The sequence below is a fragment of the Caloenas nicobarica genome, chromosome 22 (genome assembly GCF_036013445.1).
Source record: "Caloenas nicobarica isolate bCalNic1 chromosome 22, bCalNic1.hap1, whole genome shotgun sequence".
NCBI lineage: Eukaryota > Metazoa > Chordata > Aves > Columbiformes > Columbidae > Caloenas > Caloenas nicobarica.
Window position 1 is genome coordinate 4699595 of NC_088266.1, and position 17958 is coordinate 4717552.

At 46.6% G+C, this 17958-nt stretch overlaps 1 protein-coding gene across 2 annotated transcripts; it reads left to right on the forward strand.

Moving 5' to 3' along the window:
• The first annotated feature begins 2180 nt into the window (after positions 1–2180).
• On the forward strand, positions 2181–15574 carry ENO1 (enolase 1). 2 transcript variants are annotated; one of them, XM_065649997.1, is made up of 12 exons: positions 2181–2265; positions 6738–6832; positions 8177–8272; positions 9631–9689; positions 10910–10979; positions 11174–11307; positions 11460–11682; positions 12921–13118; positions 13358–13559; positions 13944–14052; positions 14496–14554; positions 15084–15574. In XM_065649997.1, the coding sequence occupies exons 2-12, from the start codon at positions 6748–6750 to the stop codon at positions 15151–15153; spliced, it is 1305 nt and encodes a 434-aa protein (XP_065506069.1). In that variant the 5' UTR covers positions 2181–2265; positions 6738–6747; the 3' UTR covers positions 15154–15574. The 2 variants fall into 2 exon arrangements, with proteins under 2 accessions (XP_065506069.1, XP_065506070.1); XM_065649998.1 differs by lacking the exon at positions 9631–9689 and adding an exon at positions 9980–10038.
• The last annotated feature ends 2384 nt before the right edge of the window (positions 15575–17958 follow it).

Genomic DNA, 17958 nt, shown 5'->3' on the forward strand with positions numbered 1-17958 from the left:
CTCGTGCCAGCTAGATATCTCACAGCCTTAGGGATGCTCAACTTTCTCTTTACAAGAAGAAAAAAAAGAAAAATCAGCCAGGATACATGACTGAGCAGTGGCATTTTTAATATCAGCTCCGACTTATTTCAATACGTATGACAGAGTGCAAATTTTAAATCTGCTGATCCAGGAAAAATTACACCAACACCTGAACGGTGCCAGATCATGGATGCCTGATCAATGGTGCCTCCAGCGACTGCGGTGCCAGCGTCTTCAGCTGCGCGGACACGCGATTCAGCGGAGCGGACGCGGCTCTTGGCACAGGGTCTGCGGCCAGAACGGCAGGTGGGTCCGTCCTGCCGGGGATGGGACCGTGCGAGCAGGACGGGATGCTGGTTCTCAGCACACAGCTCGTTGCTCACACTCCTGCGGAGGAAATTATGTCTTGTGTTCCCAAAGAGCACCCTACCATAGTTTAGCATCAGTGTTTTGCTCGTCTACTACAATGTTGGATTGCCCTCGGCTTTAAGCTTTCTTATTCCTCATGTTTTCTAGCTCATTGTAAGAATCAGCACCTCTGTGATTTTCCATGCATAGCAATCAAGGGGCTTTTACAAAGTGCAAAATCGGTGGAGCATATCTAATCTGATCACTCAGGACACGTTTTTGCAGGGAGTGCTCCCCTCTCATGCCTTTGCACCAGGAAGGGTAATGCTCCAGGATAAGTCAAGAATTGCTGCCAAGGGGTAAAACATGCAGTTTTGTGGAGGTGGGCACTCCAAAGAATCATTTACTTATAAAGTGACAGTTTAATTCCAAGAGCTTTTCCTGCCCTATATTGCTTTATCTCAGCTGCGTGCACCCCAGCAGCATTTTGACCTGATCCTTGACTGTGTAGCCCACATGAACCTGCGCTCCCAGCAAAGCAGAAAAAGCACAAAACCCAGCATGCGGTGCTGCTCTGGGTGTGTGGGCCACAAAACAGCTTAGGTTTCAGATGGCATCTCTTTGCTCGGAGCCCGGGAGCCACGCAGGGGCCCCCGCGGGGACGGTGTCAGCATGGCGTGCCTGCGGCAGGCGGCCAGTCCAGCTCATTTCCTTTGCTTTTTATTAGACTTAAAGCTTGTCTTGGGGGGATGTTCTCAGGAAGGAAGAAAAAACCAAAAAAACGTGCCCAGAAGAAATGATCAGTCACGGGCTGGAAGGGTGATGCAGTTCTGGAGCGAGCACAAACATGACTTTGCAAGCGATGACATGGCTTTGCACCGTGCGGTCAGGATGCACTGGGCACTGCCAGACCCCTGGAGCCCCCAGACCCCAATTCTAGGCTTGGGGAACTTCACAGGTTTGATGTTATGTACTTTAAATGCTGCAGTTTTTGTTCCTGTTGGCAAACTGGTATCCGAGGTGTCACCACCGATCAAGTTGTCTGGACAACAAAGTGAGTGCTCCTTCTCCACCCCAGAAAGTGTAATGGCTATTCACTTCAAAATCAAAGTAAAAATGTCTTGTATTTGTAATTAACCTTTTCCTGGAACTTATAAACCCCTCCTCTCTTCCCAGCCTTCCTCTCCTCAGCCTGCCGCCTCCTTGCTGGTTTTAATTGCAGTTTCTACACCCACTTCACGTGAAAGCACAGACCTCCCGAGCACGCAGGGATGAGATTTCAGCGGTAGCGAGTTTTGCAAAACCAAGGCTCAGCTTCCAGCTTTAGTGACAATAAAGACCTTAAATTCCTCCCCTCCCCCCCGACACGTGCGAGCGTGTACGTGCATCAAGGGGCGTGCACAACCGGTGCACCCCACGTGTACGTGCACAAAGGAACTGTTGGCTTTGCACGCACGGCCCACGCGTGTTCAAGGAGGGGGGAGCGGGGTGCGTGGAGACGAGCCGGACCGCGCTGGGCGCGGTCCGGCTCGTCTCCACGCACCCCGCTCCCCCCTCCTTGAACACGCGTGGGCCGCGCCGGGGGGGCGGGGCCTGCGCTCGGCTCCGCCCCCGCCGCACGGGGATTTTCCACGAGGCGGACGGCGCAGTCCGCGGCACGTAGCGCACGCACTCGAGAGCCCGCCTCTGGCGCGAGGAAGCGGTAGCCAATGGGAGGGCGGCGAGGGGCGGGGATGACCAATGAGAGACCGGAGACGGGCTGAGCCGACCAATGGGAGGCAAGAGGCGGGCGGCTCATCTGCATGGGGTGGGCTATAGCCCGGCGTCTGCGGAGCCGCTGGTTCCCAGTCAGAGGTGAGGCGGTTCCGGTGCGTGTGTGGAGCTGCTGGGCCGGAGGTGAGTGTGGCGGCAGCGGCGCCGCCTTTCGGCCTCCCGGGCCCGCGTGGCCTCAGCGGCCCGGCCCTTCCGCAGTTTTCCGCGGGGCGAGAGGTCCTGGTGAGGCCGCGGTTTCCCCTCGCTGCCCCCGCGGGCCAGGCCGGGCCTAGGCCGGGCCTAGGCGGGGTCGGGGCGGGCGCCGGGCCCTGCGGGCGTGCTTCCCGCCCGCCGCATGGCGGGGGAGGCCTGCACCGGCCATCAGCCCTCGGTGTGCGCAGCGAGGCGGGGGCATCTTCCCGGGAGCAGGCTGGGTCAAGGCTTCTCTCCCAGGCAGGGTTTAACCTCTCTCTCTTAATCATTAACAGTGGCTCTCGGCTTGTGTGTCGTGATTTGGACCTTCCCCCCCTTTAGTGGCAGCAGATGTCCTTCAGCTTCGCCTCTCAAATATTTGACGTTGGTGCTCAAATCTCTGTGCCTCAGGTCTCCCAGTGAGGTTAATTAAGTATTAGTTGATCTCAAGGCAGCAGCAGTGGGGAGTAGCACCAGATGACTTGATGGGCACCTCTAGATGTTAAGGTGTGGGGGAAAAATTGCTTGTTAACCCGCTTGCCTCGTGCAGGGCTGCCGGAGAGGATCTTGGTCGTTCTCCTGTTCCGTTACTTGCCAGCTGAGTCACCGGGCAGGGCTGCGACTCTCTGAGCCTGCCAGGAAGTAGTGAAGTTGGTCATCCAAACCCACAGATTGAGGCAATGCAGTTTCAGGCCTCCATCTCATTAAACAATGAGAAGGGAAAGTAGTTCAACATGTCTGTGACTTACTGCCTGCCAGGCATTATTTAAAAAAACATTACATCATGTTGCAGAGTGTTGAGGTGGATTAATACCATTTGGAAAGCAAAGGAGTAGGATTGGAAGGTGCCCTTGTTGGTCCACACTTGTCTGTTTTTTAGGAGTGCTTCAGCAGTAGCATTGGGATGTTAGGATCTGATACAGTGAGGTCAAAGGTCTAATGAGCAGTACATTTTTTTCCAGAGTGGTGATGGTATGAAATTTGCCATCTTCCAGGACATTTAACTGTCATATGACTTCCACTGGTAACTGTATGGCAGTTCTATAATAAAACACTAAGATAGTGTGTTTTTTTTTTTTTTACTATGGCCAAACTTTGCTGTTGTGTTTTTAACACGTTAGGTAGGGAAAAGTGGTAATTTTTTTTGGACTTCAGTACTCGGACCTGGCAGTGGTGTAGTGGGCTGTAACTGAGCCTTGAAGTAGATATTATCAGGTGTTCTCTTGGGAAGGCCAGGAAAGCTCGTGTGTGTGGTTCCTCTCCTAAAGGGAGGCACTGACCTTGCCAGCAGGTCATAATACAAAAAAAGGTTTAAGGCAATGCATGCGTTAAATACCACTCTGATATTTGTGTGTTTGCCTGGCTCCATCGCTGAGTACAAAGGTCTGGAGCAGGCACTCTTGTGTTCAGTTAACGTTTCCACAACTAGACCTGTGCATGGGCTGACTCACTGTCTCGATGAGTTGACTGAATTGAGGCAGAACACGTAATGCTCAACTTGTGATGAGCTAAACTGCATCAGATTTTTACCCAGAAATAGCTCAGTGGAAAAACTGTTCCTTGAACACAGAAGCGAGGGGGTTTGCAAAATGAGCCAAGAAAAAAAAAAGTGTGAGGAATTTCAGGAATGGCACCATGCTGTGAAATTCCTCCCTCTGAAGAGGAGGGAGGGACCTGCTGTGAAGGTCATTTGTCAAGGACACCTCAAAAGTGTCCAACCTGGCAGACATTCCCAGTGGAAGCTCTTGCAGTGTATATTCCCAAAGCATCCCCCGCACTGAGGCTTCCAGTGAGCTAGCTGTGCTTTCAAAGGATAAGGCACATAATTTTGTTTTGCAAAGCTGTGGCTCTGAAAATGAAACTAAGGCCTAGTAGGTGCCAGCATGATAAGCTCTGAAAGCCCTTTTCAGATAAATAGGTATTCTTCCTGTTAGCTATTGCTCAGTGCAAGTGCAGAGATAAGTGTGAGCATGGATGGGTCTGATAACCGGGAAGTTGCAGAGACTTATTTCTAGCTTAAATATTTACTGTTTAAAGTAGTGGCAACGTGAAAGCCAGCTTGAACTGAGTTGTCTTGCTTCTTAGGTTAGTCCTATCATCTGTCAGTTGAGGGTCTTGCTGTAAAGCAGGCAGTATCTAAGATCCGAGCTGCCTTACACAATTTGCTGCTTGGAGGCAGGACAACTGGAAAGGGCGCTTTAAAGCCAAGGGAACAAACCAGACGGCCACCTGTGTTTTGAACATGGGGAGGGAAAATTTGCTGTAGAGGACGAATGAGTGTATGAAGTTAACCCGCACACACACTCCGTACAAGCAGCAGTATTTCTAAGGTCGTATTTTCTTATCTTCGCAGTAACTGCAGAGATTCATGACCATTTCTGTAAAGAAGGTTACCACCCACACTGGTGTGCCAAAACGCCAGCTTCCAGAGAGTTCTGCTTCTGAGGCTGAGCTTTCTTCCCTGCAGATGAGCTGGGTTTGCTGCCAGTTGATGGTTTAGAGGCATTTGTATGACTTGATTTTTCAGAATGTAGCTGAGCTTACATAAGGCGTTCCTACATAAGGCATTCCTTACTGCAGTTTTCTTAAGAAAAAACATATAGATATGTGATAAGGGGAGAAAATGAAATATTCAAAAGATTGTGGTGATTTTTCTTCCTTTTAAGAGGAGAAGGTATTCCTGCAAATGCTCAAGACAGGGTGTAACTATTAATGCACGCTCTTAATTAGAGCTGTGACTGTCTGTTTCTATTTCAAGATGGGCTACATTTGGCTCTGAACAGCTGCTGTGCCTACTAAGAACTGTTGCACTGTAGTCTTTTATCAAAAAGAATTGTAACTAGTAGCAGAGTGTTCCTGTATTAGGATTGCTTGGCTGCTCTTATGTAGTGAGTTGAGATTCCTTTAGATCTGTCTGGAAACAAGGTTTCTGGTTTTAGATTGTTCTTCCCACCTAGGCTGAGACTTCTGTCTTCTCAGTGCACAATTCTAGCTATGACCAGGTATAAAAGTTAAAATAGTGCAAAGGGATGTTTTTGAATGTTCTTATGATGGCAGGTGTTACTATGGCATATAAATGTCCTCCCTGGGGGGCTGTGTCCCTGACATCCTTGGGCTGCGTGGGTGAGGGACCAGACGCAGGTTTAGTGAGGGTTGGGTGGTGCCGGCTGTGCCGGTGGCCAGTTTGAGCTGCTGGAAGCCTGTTGGGAGTGGCATCAGCAGTTTGCATGGCAGCTCTCGTGGGAAGCACGTGCTGGTGACGGGGCTGCCTGCTCTGCTCACCTGCAGGCACAGGCTGCAACCCCACGGTCACCGTAGCTCTGCAAGCCTACCTGGAAGCTTGAAGTCTCCAGGGAATTAAAGGGTAACATCTTTCGAAAGAATTACCACTTTATTAGCAGATTCTTTTTCTAAGAACTATAAAGAGACTGTGACCTACTGAAAGAACATGGTGTTCACCTGCTGCTACTGCAAGGCTGTGGCTGAAAGCCAAACAGAAGCTCTGCAGTGTACCTGTGCTGGCATCTCCACCCTAACAGCCTCCCAAGGACTCAAATAGCTGTCCAGACCTTAGGCTGCATGGAGCTTCAGCGTCTGGAAGTCCCCCTGGCACAGGAAGGCAGAAGTCGATCCAGCCACATACCTGCATTAGAATCTGTGCCACTGGAGAAGGGTATAAGGCATCAGGAATTAAAGATTCCTTACTGAGAGGCTCTGAAGCACCCCTTTCCTGTTCAGACAATTTCTCTAGAAAAAAAAGTTTTCTACTGTACCAGAAGCTTGCATTCGTGACATCAGTGAGAGGATACCAAGCCTCATGAACAATACAAATTATCATCTACTCCTAGTGTTCCATGTAGGGTCTAATAATACTGTGACAAGGTAACTTAAAAACTGCAAAAGAGACTGTGTCCCTTGAGGCAATGTTAAAATTATTGGGAGCACAGGTAGTGGCCTCTTCTCCCAGTGAGAGGAAGGGGTTCAGGAAGGAGGAGATTAATTCAACAGGTGATTGCCTGGCTGTCTAGCTGGTGCCATACTCAGGATTTTGGCTTTAAATGTAATGGTTGGACCTTTGAGAAGCCGCGTCTTTTGGGAGCTGACAGGATTCACCTGACCAAGTGGGCAAGAGCATTTTTGCCAACAAGCTGGCCAGATTTGTAACGAGAGCATTAAACTAGACTGTTATGTTAGGGAAACAGTTGTGAAATGCCTCAAAGGAATTCAGACTTGTTCTAGAAAGCTGACAGGGTTGGCAGCCCAACTGAGGTGTGTCTGTACTAATGCACACAGTGTGGGTAGCAAACACGAGGAGGTGGAAGGACCTGGGAAGCCGTGGTCTAACTGCTGTCACTGAAACTTGGTGGGATGAATCACACGGCTGCAGTTGATGGCTATGATTAATGTTAAACTCTTCTTTCCAGGTTTTTAAAGATGTCCATTCTTAAGATTCATGCCCGTGAAATCTTCGACTCTCGTGGGAATCCCACAGTTGAGGTAGACCTCTATACCAACAAAGGTGAGTCCTTAGCTGTAGGTGTTCGTTCTTTTCTTGTATCTGCTAAACCGAAGAGGCAGTCAAAAGTATACAAACTGTGCTGATCCAGCAGTGGAATTGTGCTTGCTCTTCATACATGTAACATGTTACTGAGCTTGCTGTGGGACTTGTAGGAAAAACCTACCTCGTTCTACTGGGATGAGTTTGCTGAGCTCTAGACATTGGCCTGGACAGGGAAGGGATTTTTTTGTAGTGTGCTGCTGCTTACAGTCTAAATTGTGCAAGTGTTAATCTGAACCTGAGTTCTTCCCCTTGCCCTGAGTGTAAACTGGGATAGCACTTGCAAACTTGGAGTTAACAAGGCCTTTGTTCCTGTCCTTAAGCAGCTGCTAATGGTCTTGGTTTTCAGTGTTCCCTAAACCTTACATGACTGCATTTAAAGTTTAGTTCTTGATTTGTCTAGCAGTCACTTTGTGTAATGAAACAGTCTTCTGCTGGGGAGCTGAATCTTGGGTAATGGTTTCTTCACCGCATAAGTATTCGGGCATTACCAAACAACTTGTCTAATTGGGTTTTCACATATAACATCTTATATTTTTAATTATTGTAGGACTTTTCCCTTGGTTTGTTAGTTGTTCATCCCACATCAGATAGGATCTGACAAAGGCATTGTGCAAACACATACCACTGTGGTGTGGTGGATTGAGCAAACACAATAGCTGTAATACACTAACTAAATAGCTGATCTTTCTGCCTCAAAAGATTATTGCAGTCATTTAATGAGATTGCCCCTGCTAAGCTCTTTGCTGTAGTGGGATAAGGGAGAGACTGGAGCCTGAAGCTGGCACCTTGAACCACAGGCAGAACAGACTCCAGTGTACTGATTTTGTCCAAGTTCAGCGTCCTTGGCTGGAAGAATGGGCTGTCTGGGTGGTTGTCCTGTTGTTGGAAGAACTCAGAACTCGTGTTAACAAAAGAGGCCTCTTAATTGTCCCTTGTATGCAATATCTTAGAAGAATTTAAGAGCTTGCCTGCCAAACTGAGCTCAGAAGTGGATTCAGTGAATAAAGCTGCCTTTTTGGAAGGGGAATGGATGACTTTCCTAACTTAAACACTTGAAATGCGCAGTGGAAGAGAATGAGTCAGTTTGCAGTTGATCAGTATGAGGGAGACAGTGATGAATTGGTGATGCTGTAAAGGAGCGGGAGCTCTCAGGATTACTGTATGAGTGAGCAGAGATTGCTTTAGAGATTACCTCTCCCATCTCTGGGATGGAACTATGTGGTAGGTTGGGATGGCATATGGGTGGAGGATGTTTTGTGGGTCTGAATGTGCTAAGACAGATCTCTTTTCTGTTATAAACAGGTCTGTTCAGAGCTGCTGTTCCCAGTGGTGCCTCAACTGGAATCTATGAAGCTCTGGAGCTTCGTGACAATGACAAGACACGCTACATGGGGAAAGGTAAAGCTGAGTTCTGGTCCCCGGCTTGGCCTGTTACAATGGCTGTGTTGCTGCGAGTGTTTGTGCTAGACTGTAGCAAAGGGCACCCAGGTTCCTTTACTGCTGTCCTAATAGTAATTCTTGGACAGTCAGAACTCCTTTGTAGCTTGCTGCTGTGAAAGCATTGGTGATGCCTTTCAAGTACATGCAATTAACTTTTGACTGTGAGAGAGAATTACTTGTCTTCAAACTTTTCTGCCAGTCAGGTGAAAGGTAGTTGAAATATTTTGTGCCTATTAAGAAAGAGTGGTTAGAGTTGATAACTACTGAATTGAACTTGGAGAGCCTTATCTAAAAAGATTAATGGTTATTATCAGTTTAACACAGAATAAACTCCTAGATGACTGAATATCCCGAGGAGCTGGACAGCTTATGCTGTTTACCTAGGACACTTTTCCTTGAGAAGGGTAAATGTGTGCTTATGTCAGTGTGTAAAATGTGTAAATCTGACCCTACAGGTAGTTCTTAATGGGACTTAACTGGACAGTAGTCTGAGCTTCCACAACAGGCTATCACAGCTGAAGGTTCTTGTTATGTAAAAATAGTCACCAAATGGGATGAGTTGCAGATAGTTCTTGGGTCTTTTGTATTTTAAATCTTCAGGCTTACACCATTTAAAAGGCAATTATTGTGGTTCAGGGTGCACTTAATTAGAAATCACCAGTTCTGAAGCTTAGATCTTTGGAAATCTTTAAACGCTATACAAGGATGACATAATTCCTGAGGCTAATATTGGTAGCTGGCTCATGATGGTCTCTGCTTATGAGGAAGGAGCAGGTTCATACTGAACTGCTGGTTTACACAGTGGTGGATCCACATAGATTAGAAGGATGATGCTGTGTTTATGCTTTATTCCCTGTCTGAAGCAAGAGCAGACAATCAATTTCTTTGCCTGCATCCAACTACACAGGCAGTGTCATTCAGCATTGCATGAAGTGTAAAGCCTGCTGAGGTGATACTTTAGCAATGTTGTGAAATGCCTGAGCTGCTGCATGCTGAACTTGTGGGGAAACCTTTTTCTTTCCTTTTGCTCATCCATGCTATGAATGGGTAGGAATAGCCTGTCCTGAACACAGTGGTGTTTGCAACACTATGGAAACCTGGGTGGAAAGACCCAATACAGCCTCACTGGCTGATGCTGTTTCCTCTGCTCTCTGAACCCTTTTGTTTCTAGTCTGCTGCTCAGTAGCAGACACTCGCTGACTTGTAGGTCTGTTTAGCTATTTGTGCCCTTGTCTTTTTCTTGCATGACTGGCTTGGGTTTCAGCTGTGAGTCTTCATCTCTTCCTTGATTCTCTTGTCTATTTTGCGTCTGTCAGGTGTATCCAGAGCTGTTAAGTATGTTAACGAGTTCCTGGCGACAGCCTTGTGTACACAGGTAATGGATGTGCTTTCAGTGCAACCTTGTCACTTGGATGAATTTCTCCAGTGCATGGTCTTGCAAACTAACATTTCAGCAGGCATTCCTAGATGATGGTTACTTCATGCAACTTCCATTCAGTTGAGATGACCTCAATAAGCATTCAGATTTGGCTGTAAGCTCAGGTTGGATTGGGGTTTGAATAGCACAAGGTGGTATTCTTGCAATTTTCTTGTTACTGAGATCACCTACTAATGCCTGCATAACCAGTGTGGTTGACCGGAGTCTGATTTGCTTGTTCCTTCCAGGTGTCTCAAAAGCTGTTGAGCACATCAATAAAACAATTGCGCCTGCACTGATTAGCAAGGTAGGAGCAATCTGTCTTCTGCTAACATCAGTTAATGCCAGTCCAGTGTGTCCTAACTGATGGGGTATCTCTCTAGAGACAGTTACAGGAGCTGTATTACATGGAGGGGTGTTAGCCTGTGTATCAGAGTGCATGCGAACCAGCTGCCCTACAACAATTGCTTTCCTTAATGACTGCATTATCTAACACTTAAAACAATCTCTAGCAGCTAGTGTTGTAGCGTGCAGAAATATTTAAGCACTTGGGAACTTCAGTGGTGTGCAGTTAAGATACAAGCTGCTAAATGCTTAGAAGGGTGGCTGAGTGATGGAGAGGGACTGGGTTTTATCCAAGCTGGCCAATTTGGAAGGGAATCTGAGGGGATCTTAGTGAAGTCCGCTTGAGTGAGATTCCTTTGCTCTTTGTGGGCACTAAGCCCGAAGTGGTAACGCATAAAGTGATTGCACGTTCCTAGCAACAATTCCAAACGTTATGTACTAAGTTACAAATGTGCATGTTGTGAGCGAGCTGGTCATCTTTGAGCTTGCACTAAAAGGGGCAGGGGACATAAACTGGGGCTATCTCTTGTGCCATGCTAGGCTGATACCAGTGTAAATGTCAGGAAGTCAAGAGACATGACAGCCTTACAACTCTGAATGTGAAGAACAAAACAAGCTTTTGATGGATCCGGCTTACCTGTCAGCCTTGATGTGCCGGAAGTGACCCGAAGATGCTGCTGTGTGATAACAACCAGAACTAGCCTCTTAACTGTTGGTAGTTGCCCTTAAGCAAGTCTTGGTGCCTGGCAGGGAAATAAAAATGCAGTGGGTAGGTGAGAGTTTGTGGAGCCGTGTTTGGTGTCAAGCAGTGCTTTGCTTGCTTCTCTCTGCAGAATGTCAATGTTGTGGAGCAAGAGAAGATTGACAAACTGATGCTGGAAATGGATGGATCAGAGAACAAATGTAAGTGGGCTTTGTGTTGTAGTGAGATGTGGAAAGATAGGAGGGGTTTATAGAATTCTAGCTTACCTTATCAGAAACAAGGGGCAGTGCATGGCATATACTGTGCGTGTCCCTAACCAAGACCATGGTGCTGGTAATGCTCAGCCTCTTTATGAAGGTGTAAAATTTCTGTAAATACTTCTTTCTTATTTCAGCCAAATTTGGTGCCAATGCCATCTTGGGTGTATCTCTGGCTGTATGCAAAGCTGGTGCTGCTGAGAAGGGCGTCCCCTTGTACCGTCACATTGCTGACCTTGCTGGAAATGCAGAAGTCATTCTGCCAGTTCCCGTAAGTCTCTTGATAAGGCCTGATAAAGATTTGATCTGACCAGGTGCTTTGAGATGTCTTGTGGTCTTGGATCAAGTTTTCTAGAGTCTTAAAGTAAACATTGTTATCAGTTTACCCTGAAACATTTTAACTTTTTTTTTGGTTACTCCAAGGCTTTCAATGTGATCAATGGTGGCTCCCACGCTGGCAATAAACTGGCTATGCAGGAGTTCATGATCCTCCCTGTGGGTGCTGACAGTTTCAAGGAGGCAATGCGCATTGGTGCAGAGGTCTATCACAATCTAAAGAATGTCATCAAGGAGAAGTATGGCAAGGATGCGACCAACGTGGGTGATGAGGGTGGCTTTGCCCCCAACATCCTGGAAAACAAAGAAGGTAAGAATGAATCTTACCCTGCCAGATGAAAAGTGTTGTGGGAATGTCTGTGTGCCCCACAGGTTTTCCATGAAATCAGTAGTGGAGTTGTTTTTCTGCTGACAAAGGAGAAAACCAGTTTGAAGTGTCCCTGGCAATGTGTGGGAGTGCATTAGGCTTGCCTGGGAAGTTGAGGCATTTGCTGCTTCTACAGCCAAACAGTTCTGTTCAGAAACTTGTGGGGGAGGGAGGCAGATTGTCTTGTGGAAAGCAAAATACACGTTTCTGTAAAAACTGTACCAGAAGGGCTGATTTTTCTGCTGCTGCAGAAATGGAACTGCTAATAAGCCAGTAGAATACTAGAGTTCTAAGTTACTTGTTACTTTAAAGCTGTTAGTTACATTATTGTTGAAAGTGGCTTCTGAGCTGCATTGTCTTCTGACACTGGAGATACTGAGCCAGCACAAGAAATTGGGGTGTTTCTGAAGCCCACAGTCTCGTGCAGCTCTTGTCAGGTCTGTACCCTGGCAGACATCGGTGAAGATGACCTTGAATGGCCGTTACAGTCCAGGAAATTTGTGTTGCTGGCAGCAGCTGCTCTTGCAGTTCACACATTCACATCTTAAACAGAAACACTTGATCTAGGCTTCCTACTGTAAATAACCTGACTGACCCAGCTGCTTGGCTTTGAGTGATGGATGATCGGGAGAGTTTTACTGGTTGTGACCGTACTGAATTTCCTTGCTTGGACTCTGCCAAACGGAGTAGTGTAGTGGGTAGTATCAAGACTCTTCTTGAGTAGTTATATTTCTTCTTCTGCATAGAAATGTGCAAGTGGAGAACAGGTAGATGCAAAGAGGGGGTGCTGTGTGCGGAGGCAGGCTGTGTATCCTGTTGAGGTTTGGATGGTCAACACCTGATCTGGAGCTAAAAGGGATTAAAGTGCAGTCACTGCTTCCTGCCCACATGCAGGAAGCTGAGAGGATGTAGTATCACCTCATATTAAGCTCTCTGGGCTGACATGTAGTCCTGCCGGAAGGGATTATGAATCCTGTAATGGTGTCTCAAGGTTATTACAAGCTAAAAGAAGTAATATCTTGTTCTTGTCAGTTCAGAAGTGGGAGAGTTCGAGAACTTTTTCTGTGTGGCTCTTGGGCTTCCCATAGGGGAGATTCTTTGAGTGAATGTGCTGCTGTTTGGTAAATGAAGAGCTTTGAGTTAAGGTGTTCAGTGGGAGCTCAAATACCTGACTGTTTCAGCTCTGGAGCTGCTGAAGACTGCCATCAGCAAGGCTGGCTACTCTGAAAAGGTTGTCATTGGCATGGATGTGGCTGCCTCAGAGTTCTACCGTGATGGAAAGTACGACCTGGACTTCAAATCCCCTGATGATCCCAGCAGATACATTTCTCCTGATCAGCTGGCTGACCTGTACAAGGGCTTTGTCAAGAACTACCCCGGTAAGTTGTCAACAAGCAGCATGGTAGTGGCAAATGGGGGTTGATTGCTGAAAGAAAGAGTTAGGATGCAGCCTCCTTTATGAGAAGGGTCAAGAGCAGAACAAACAGCTGGCCTTTTGGCAGTCTCGAGTGTGTTCTTTGAGGTGGGTAGTACTTGGCTGCAGCACTTCGGTACCACTGCTTTCAAACGAGACCTTTCAGGGTGACATTGTCTTAAAGCCCCTTCTGTCCTCTTACAGTGGTGTCCATTGAAGACCCGTTTGACCAGGATGACTGGGCTGCCTGGAAGAAGTTCACTGGCAGTGTTGGCATCCAGGTGGTTGGTGATGATCTGACTGTGACCAACCCAAAGCGCATTGCCAAGGCTGTGGACGAGAAAGCCTGCAACTGCCTCCTTCTCAAGGTCAACCAGATTGGCTCTGTGACGGAGTCCCTGCAAGCGTAAGTTCTTCCTTCCTGGCCATGCTGGGGATGGGGATTGTTTAATTGAGGGAGATGAACATAGAGACTGGAGCTGGTGGGATAGAAATCTGTTGACTGGGCATCTGTGAACAGAGGGAAATTCTTAATTAAGAGAGGATACTGACAAGTAAACCTGGACTTTCATGGTCTTGAAGTCACATAGGCATGTCAATCAATTTTACTTGGTCTGAGCACGTGTAAAAGCAGCTTTTTATCACAGCATTATCATGTGATCCTAACGTGTGCCAGAGGGCAGCTCTGCCTCGCCCAAGCGAGGAACGCCTGCTGCTTGGTGGCAGCCCTGGAGCAAAGGCCGCTCAGCAGCGGGGATGGCGTGGGGCTTTATCTGTGTGTCTCTTCCAGCTGCAAGCTTGCCCAGTCCAACGGCTGGGGCGTGATGGTGAGTCACCGTTCTGGAGAAACAGAAGATACCTTCATTGCTGATCTGGTGGTTGGTCTCTGCACTGGTCAGGTTGGTATCTGCAGCTGCTGTACTTTGCCTTTTTGCTTGATGAGATGTGGTGATAAAGCCGTGCTGCACAGTAGATGGAGTCTGTTCTGACTTAAGGCATGCAGATTTGCTCTTTATATGTATAGGAAGCTGACTTGTCTAACGGGATTGTGATGAGGGAATGTTATCTTCCGTAAACTCACCTTTAACCACCAATTAAAAAAAAAATCTTAAGTCAACTCCAGTGGGTATATTGGGATTTGTTGATACTGAAGCTGTTAGCAAATGAACAATCTTTATTGCTCCCAAGCCTTATCCTGTTTGAGTGTATGGGTGTTTAGAACCTGATGCTGGAATAAAGCTTGTGATTGTGCTTATTACTCTGGACAGAATAGAATTGTCTTGGCGTCTGTGGCCTTGCTTTGACTATAGTTCTTCACTAACTTTTCTGATTTCCCTTTCAGATCAAAACCGGTGCCCCTTGCCGATCTGAGCGTCTAGCCAAGTACAACCAGCTCCTGAGGTGAGATTCTCGAGTGCGGGGGGGGAAAAGGAGTTGAGAGTTAAGCCTGATGCAGAATGGATGCTCCACTAATGCATTCGGGGCACAGCTTGGTCTTCTGCATCTCCAAAACACTCTGCAGCTTAAGACCTTAACCTGACAGTGGCAGAGGTGCCTTTGGGCTGTGCTGCGCTTGCAGAGCTGGCTGAGGCTCAGTGATGAGTTTGGATGGGTGATGTCCGTAACAGACATGCTAAAGGGGAACATCGTCCAAAGCATCCTATGATGTGGATATGAGACATAGTCCTTCTGTCTGCATGATGCCATCCCCTTGCGCAAGCATTTAAAATATTTGGGTAAAGTTATGTGAGATACTGAGCAGTGCAGTGAAACCTGTGTAACTGAAGCTGCTTGGTGGGAACTGGCTTGTGACACTGGTACCATTTCAGTGCCAGGTAGAGGAGGTGCTTTAGCGTAATGTCAGCAGCTGTGCTAACGCAGGAGTTCTGTGCTGTCTGCTGACACCCAGTGCTCTCTTCCCTTCTCTCAGAATTGAAGAGGAGCTTGGCAGCAAGGCCCGTTTTGCTGGAAGGAACTTCAGGAACCCTCGTGTCAACTAAGCTGTGTGGATCAGTCAACCCTGTTACGGTTTAAAGCACTAGGCGTCTACTTAGTTCACAATGACCTGTACTAGAAAGATAAGGGCAGCTGAAGGAAAAAGACCAGTTTGCAGGTCCTCTTCCCCCTAGATGATTCCTTCACCTAGTGTTTTCACCAAACCTGATCTGTTACTTGTAATGCTCTACTGCTTTTGTAGAACAGTCCCTGGAGGGGGTTTCTGTGTATTAAACACCCTCAGGGATCATGACCTTGTGACTCTGGGCATAAACACTTTATTTCATTTCTCTGCCTGTCTGGTCTTCGATATTTGGAGCTCTGTGACTTGCAGCGCAGCAAGAGGTACCTGCAAACAGAAATAGTAGTGTTTTTACATGTGATAAATAAAAGCATCAAACAACCCAGCAAAATGTGGCTTCGAGTTACTTTGGGGGAGCCTGAGGAGCCCGGATACCTACCCCACATAATTGTATCCTGGTTTAAAGCTGTTCTGCAGGGAGCCAGAGTTGAACTGCTGTCGCTGTGGCCATGAGGTGGACTTCAGTTGTTTTGTGACAAATACACAAAGAATTAGCTGAATTGATGTGCCTGCTGTCAAGAGGTGACCCTCAAGGATATATTTAGTCATTGGAAGAGGGACTAAGAATAAATTTAAAATCAATTGTGGTCCCGCAGGGGAAGACAACAAGCTCAGAGATCTTCCTTAGTTTATCAAAGATGAGGTGTATCCTGACAACAAGTGCTGTGGTTAACCTTTTTCATGGATTGTTGCTGATGTTTGTCAGTCTTGTCACAGCATTACTAAGAAAATTTGGTGATAGCCTTGGCTTTTAGCAAGAGGTTCACACAGTGTTAACCATGCTGAAAGTGAATTTGTAACCTCTGTCGTGATCTTTTGCTGCTAGGAGAAGATGTAGTTTGGCAGGATGTGAGTTGTGGAACAGAAGTGTTCTGGAACCCTCATGCTTGGAAGAGAAAAAAGGAAAAGCCACACAGATCATCAGTGGTTCTAGGAGATGGTGATGTATTTCACAGATACTTCCATGTAATGCAGTAAAAGGGATTCTGGTATGAGTGGGATGCCATATTCAGTTAACAACAAAATCTTAGTCAATGTTAGCTGCTGCATTTGTTTTATTTCTTAATAGCTCTCTAGTATAAGGTGTAATTGAAAGTTGATTTGATAGCTGCACTTTAATTTTATCCTATGAGTATCTAGGTACTGTATTTCACATGGGGGAAGATAAAGACTTCAGGGGATTTCCAGCTGTGTGAGCAGATGCCCAGAAACAAAGAGCTCATGAGCAGACACTTCTGTTTCCAAACCCCTTTGTTTTGTTGGGGTTGTAGCTCTGCTGGCTTGGCTGGGCTACTACTAGTCTTTCAATTCCACAAAACTAAATTCCCTGTGGCTGGAAGCTTTTATTCTCTGAGGAGCACAACAGTGCCCCGCTGTGGGTGTTGCTTGTGATGCGTTGAGGTGTAAGCTGATTTTTACATCTCTTCTGGTTTTAAATTAAGATGGAAATGGCACATTTAAAGCCAGTGATGCTGCATGGTACATGTTATTTACCTTAAACCCTGGATCTTAAAGAACATTTTCAGTTCTAGTTTTGGAAAAAAAACACACAGCTTATTTCAAAAGCTGCTGTTAGGAATTACAGAGTTGTAACACGCTGAGGAGTAAGGGCTGTGTGTTATATCCCTGAACAAACCTGTACAACAGTGTGCTGCCATCAGAGCACAGGGGATATGAGCAGTAAAGCCAGAACAGAGATGTCTGAGAGCTGCTGGGCGATGCTGTGTCTGCCTAGTGTTAGTGTGAGCAATAGCTGGGAAAGGATTTAGCACACAGGGGACTTCGACAGTCTCATTGATTCATGCTTTTTAACTAGAAAGACTCATCTGTTGTTGGCACTTCCAAAATACTTTGTCTTGTGTAAAGCTGCAGCACCCAGAATGCTAAACACCCCGGTAAGTGTGTATTTGTCCATTCGTAAGGCATTGGTCTAAGCTGGTTGCACTCTGCAGATTTGAAACCTGGTGCATTTTTCACACATAGCTGATCTCTGAATTAGATCTGTTTAAACAAATAAACCAGCTAATTGCACATAAATCCTATCAAGGGATTTTTCTTCTGTCAAAGAGGCAAGCTTGTAATTTATGCAAAAATGGTTTAGAAAGCATTTTAGCAGAACCATGTTTGAAAGGAATAGCATGGCTGTTTCTCACCTGCCACTTCAGAAAGTGAAGTCTGGATTCTCAACCCAGCTTACCTGGGCCTCTGTATTTATACCTGGTGATTTAATAAACATCAGAAAACAAAAAGAGCTGGGAAATTGGGTACCTGGTTGCCATAAATGGACAAAACTAGTGGTGTGATGAAATGGTTGAAACCTGGGCTGTTGTGTTGTGTGCAGCTACACAAACCTGGGGAAAAGGAAGCTGGAGCCTTGAGCTGGAATTCTCTGTTCAGATGAGTAGTTTGGTCCCAGCTCTGACTAAAGAGCCTTCTGCTGGTTAACAAGGCTGCAAGTGAAGTCCAGGCATTAATTAATTATTGTGCACACCTTGTTGGCAGTACATGATGGAGACCTGTTACAGGTACAATTGCCAGATGTCTTAAATTAATTGGGAAATGGCATGTGAAATGGCAGGGTTAGAAGAACATTGCTTAGGTTGTAAAGTCAAAAGCTGAACTCAGATGCTGTTGAACTATATGTTCCTGCCTACACCAGTAAATCAATCCCACAAGAGTAGATGCTGTGCTCACCTGTCCCATCAAACCAGCTCTATAAAGCTTTCAA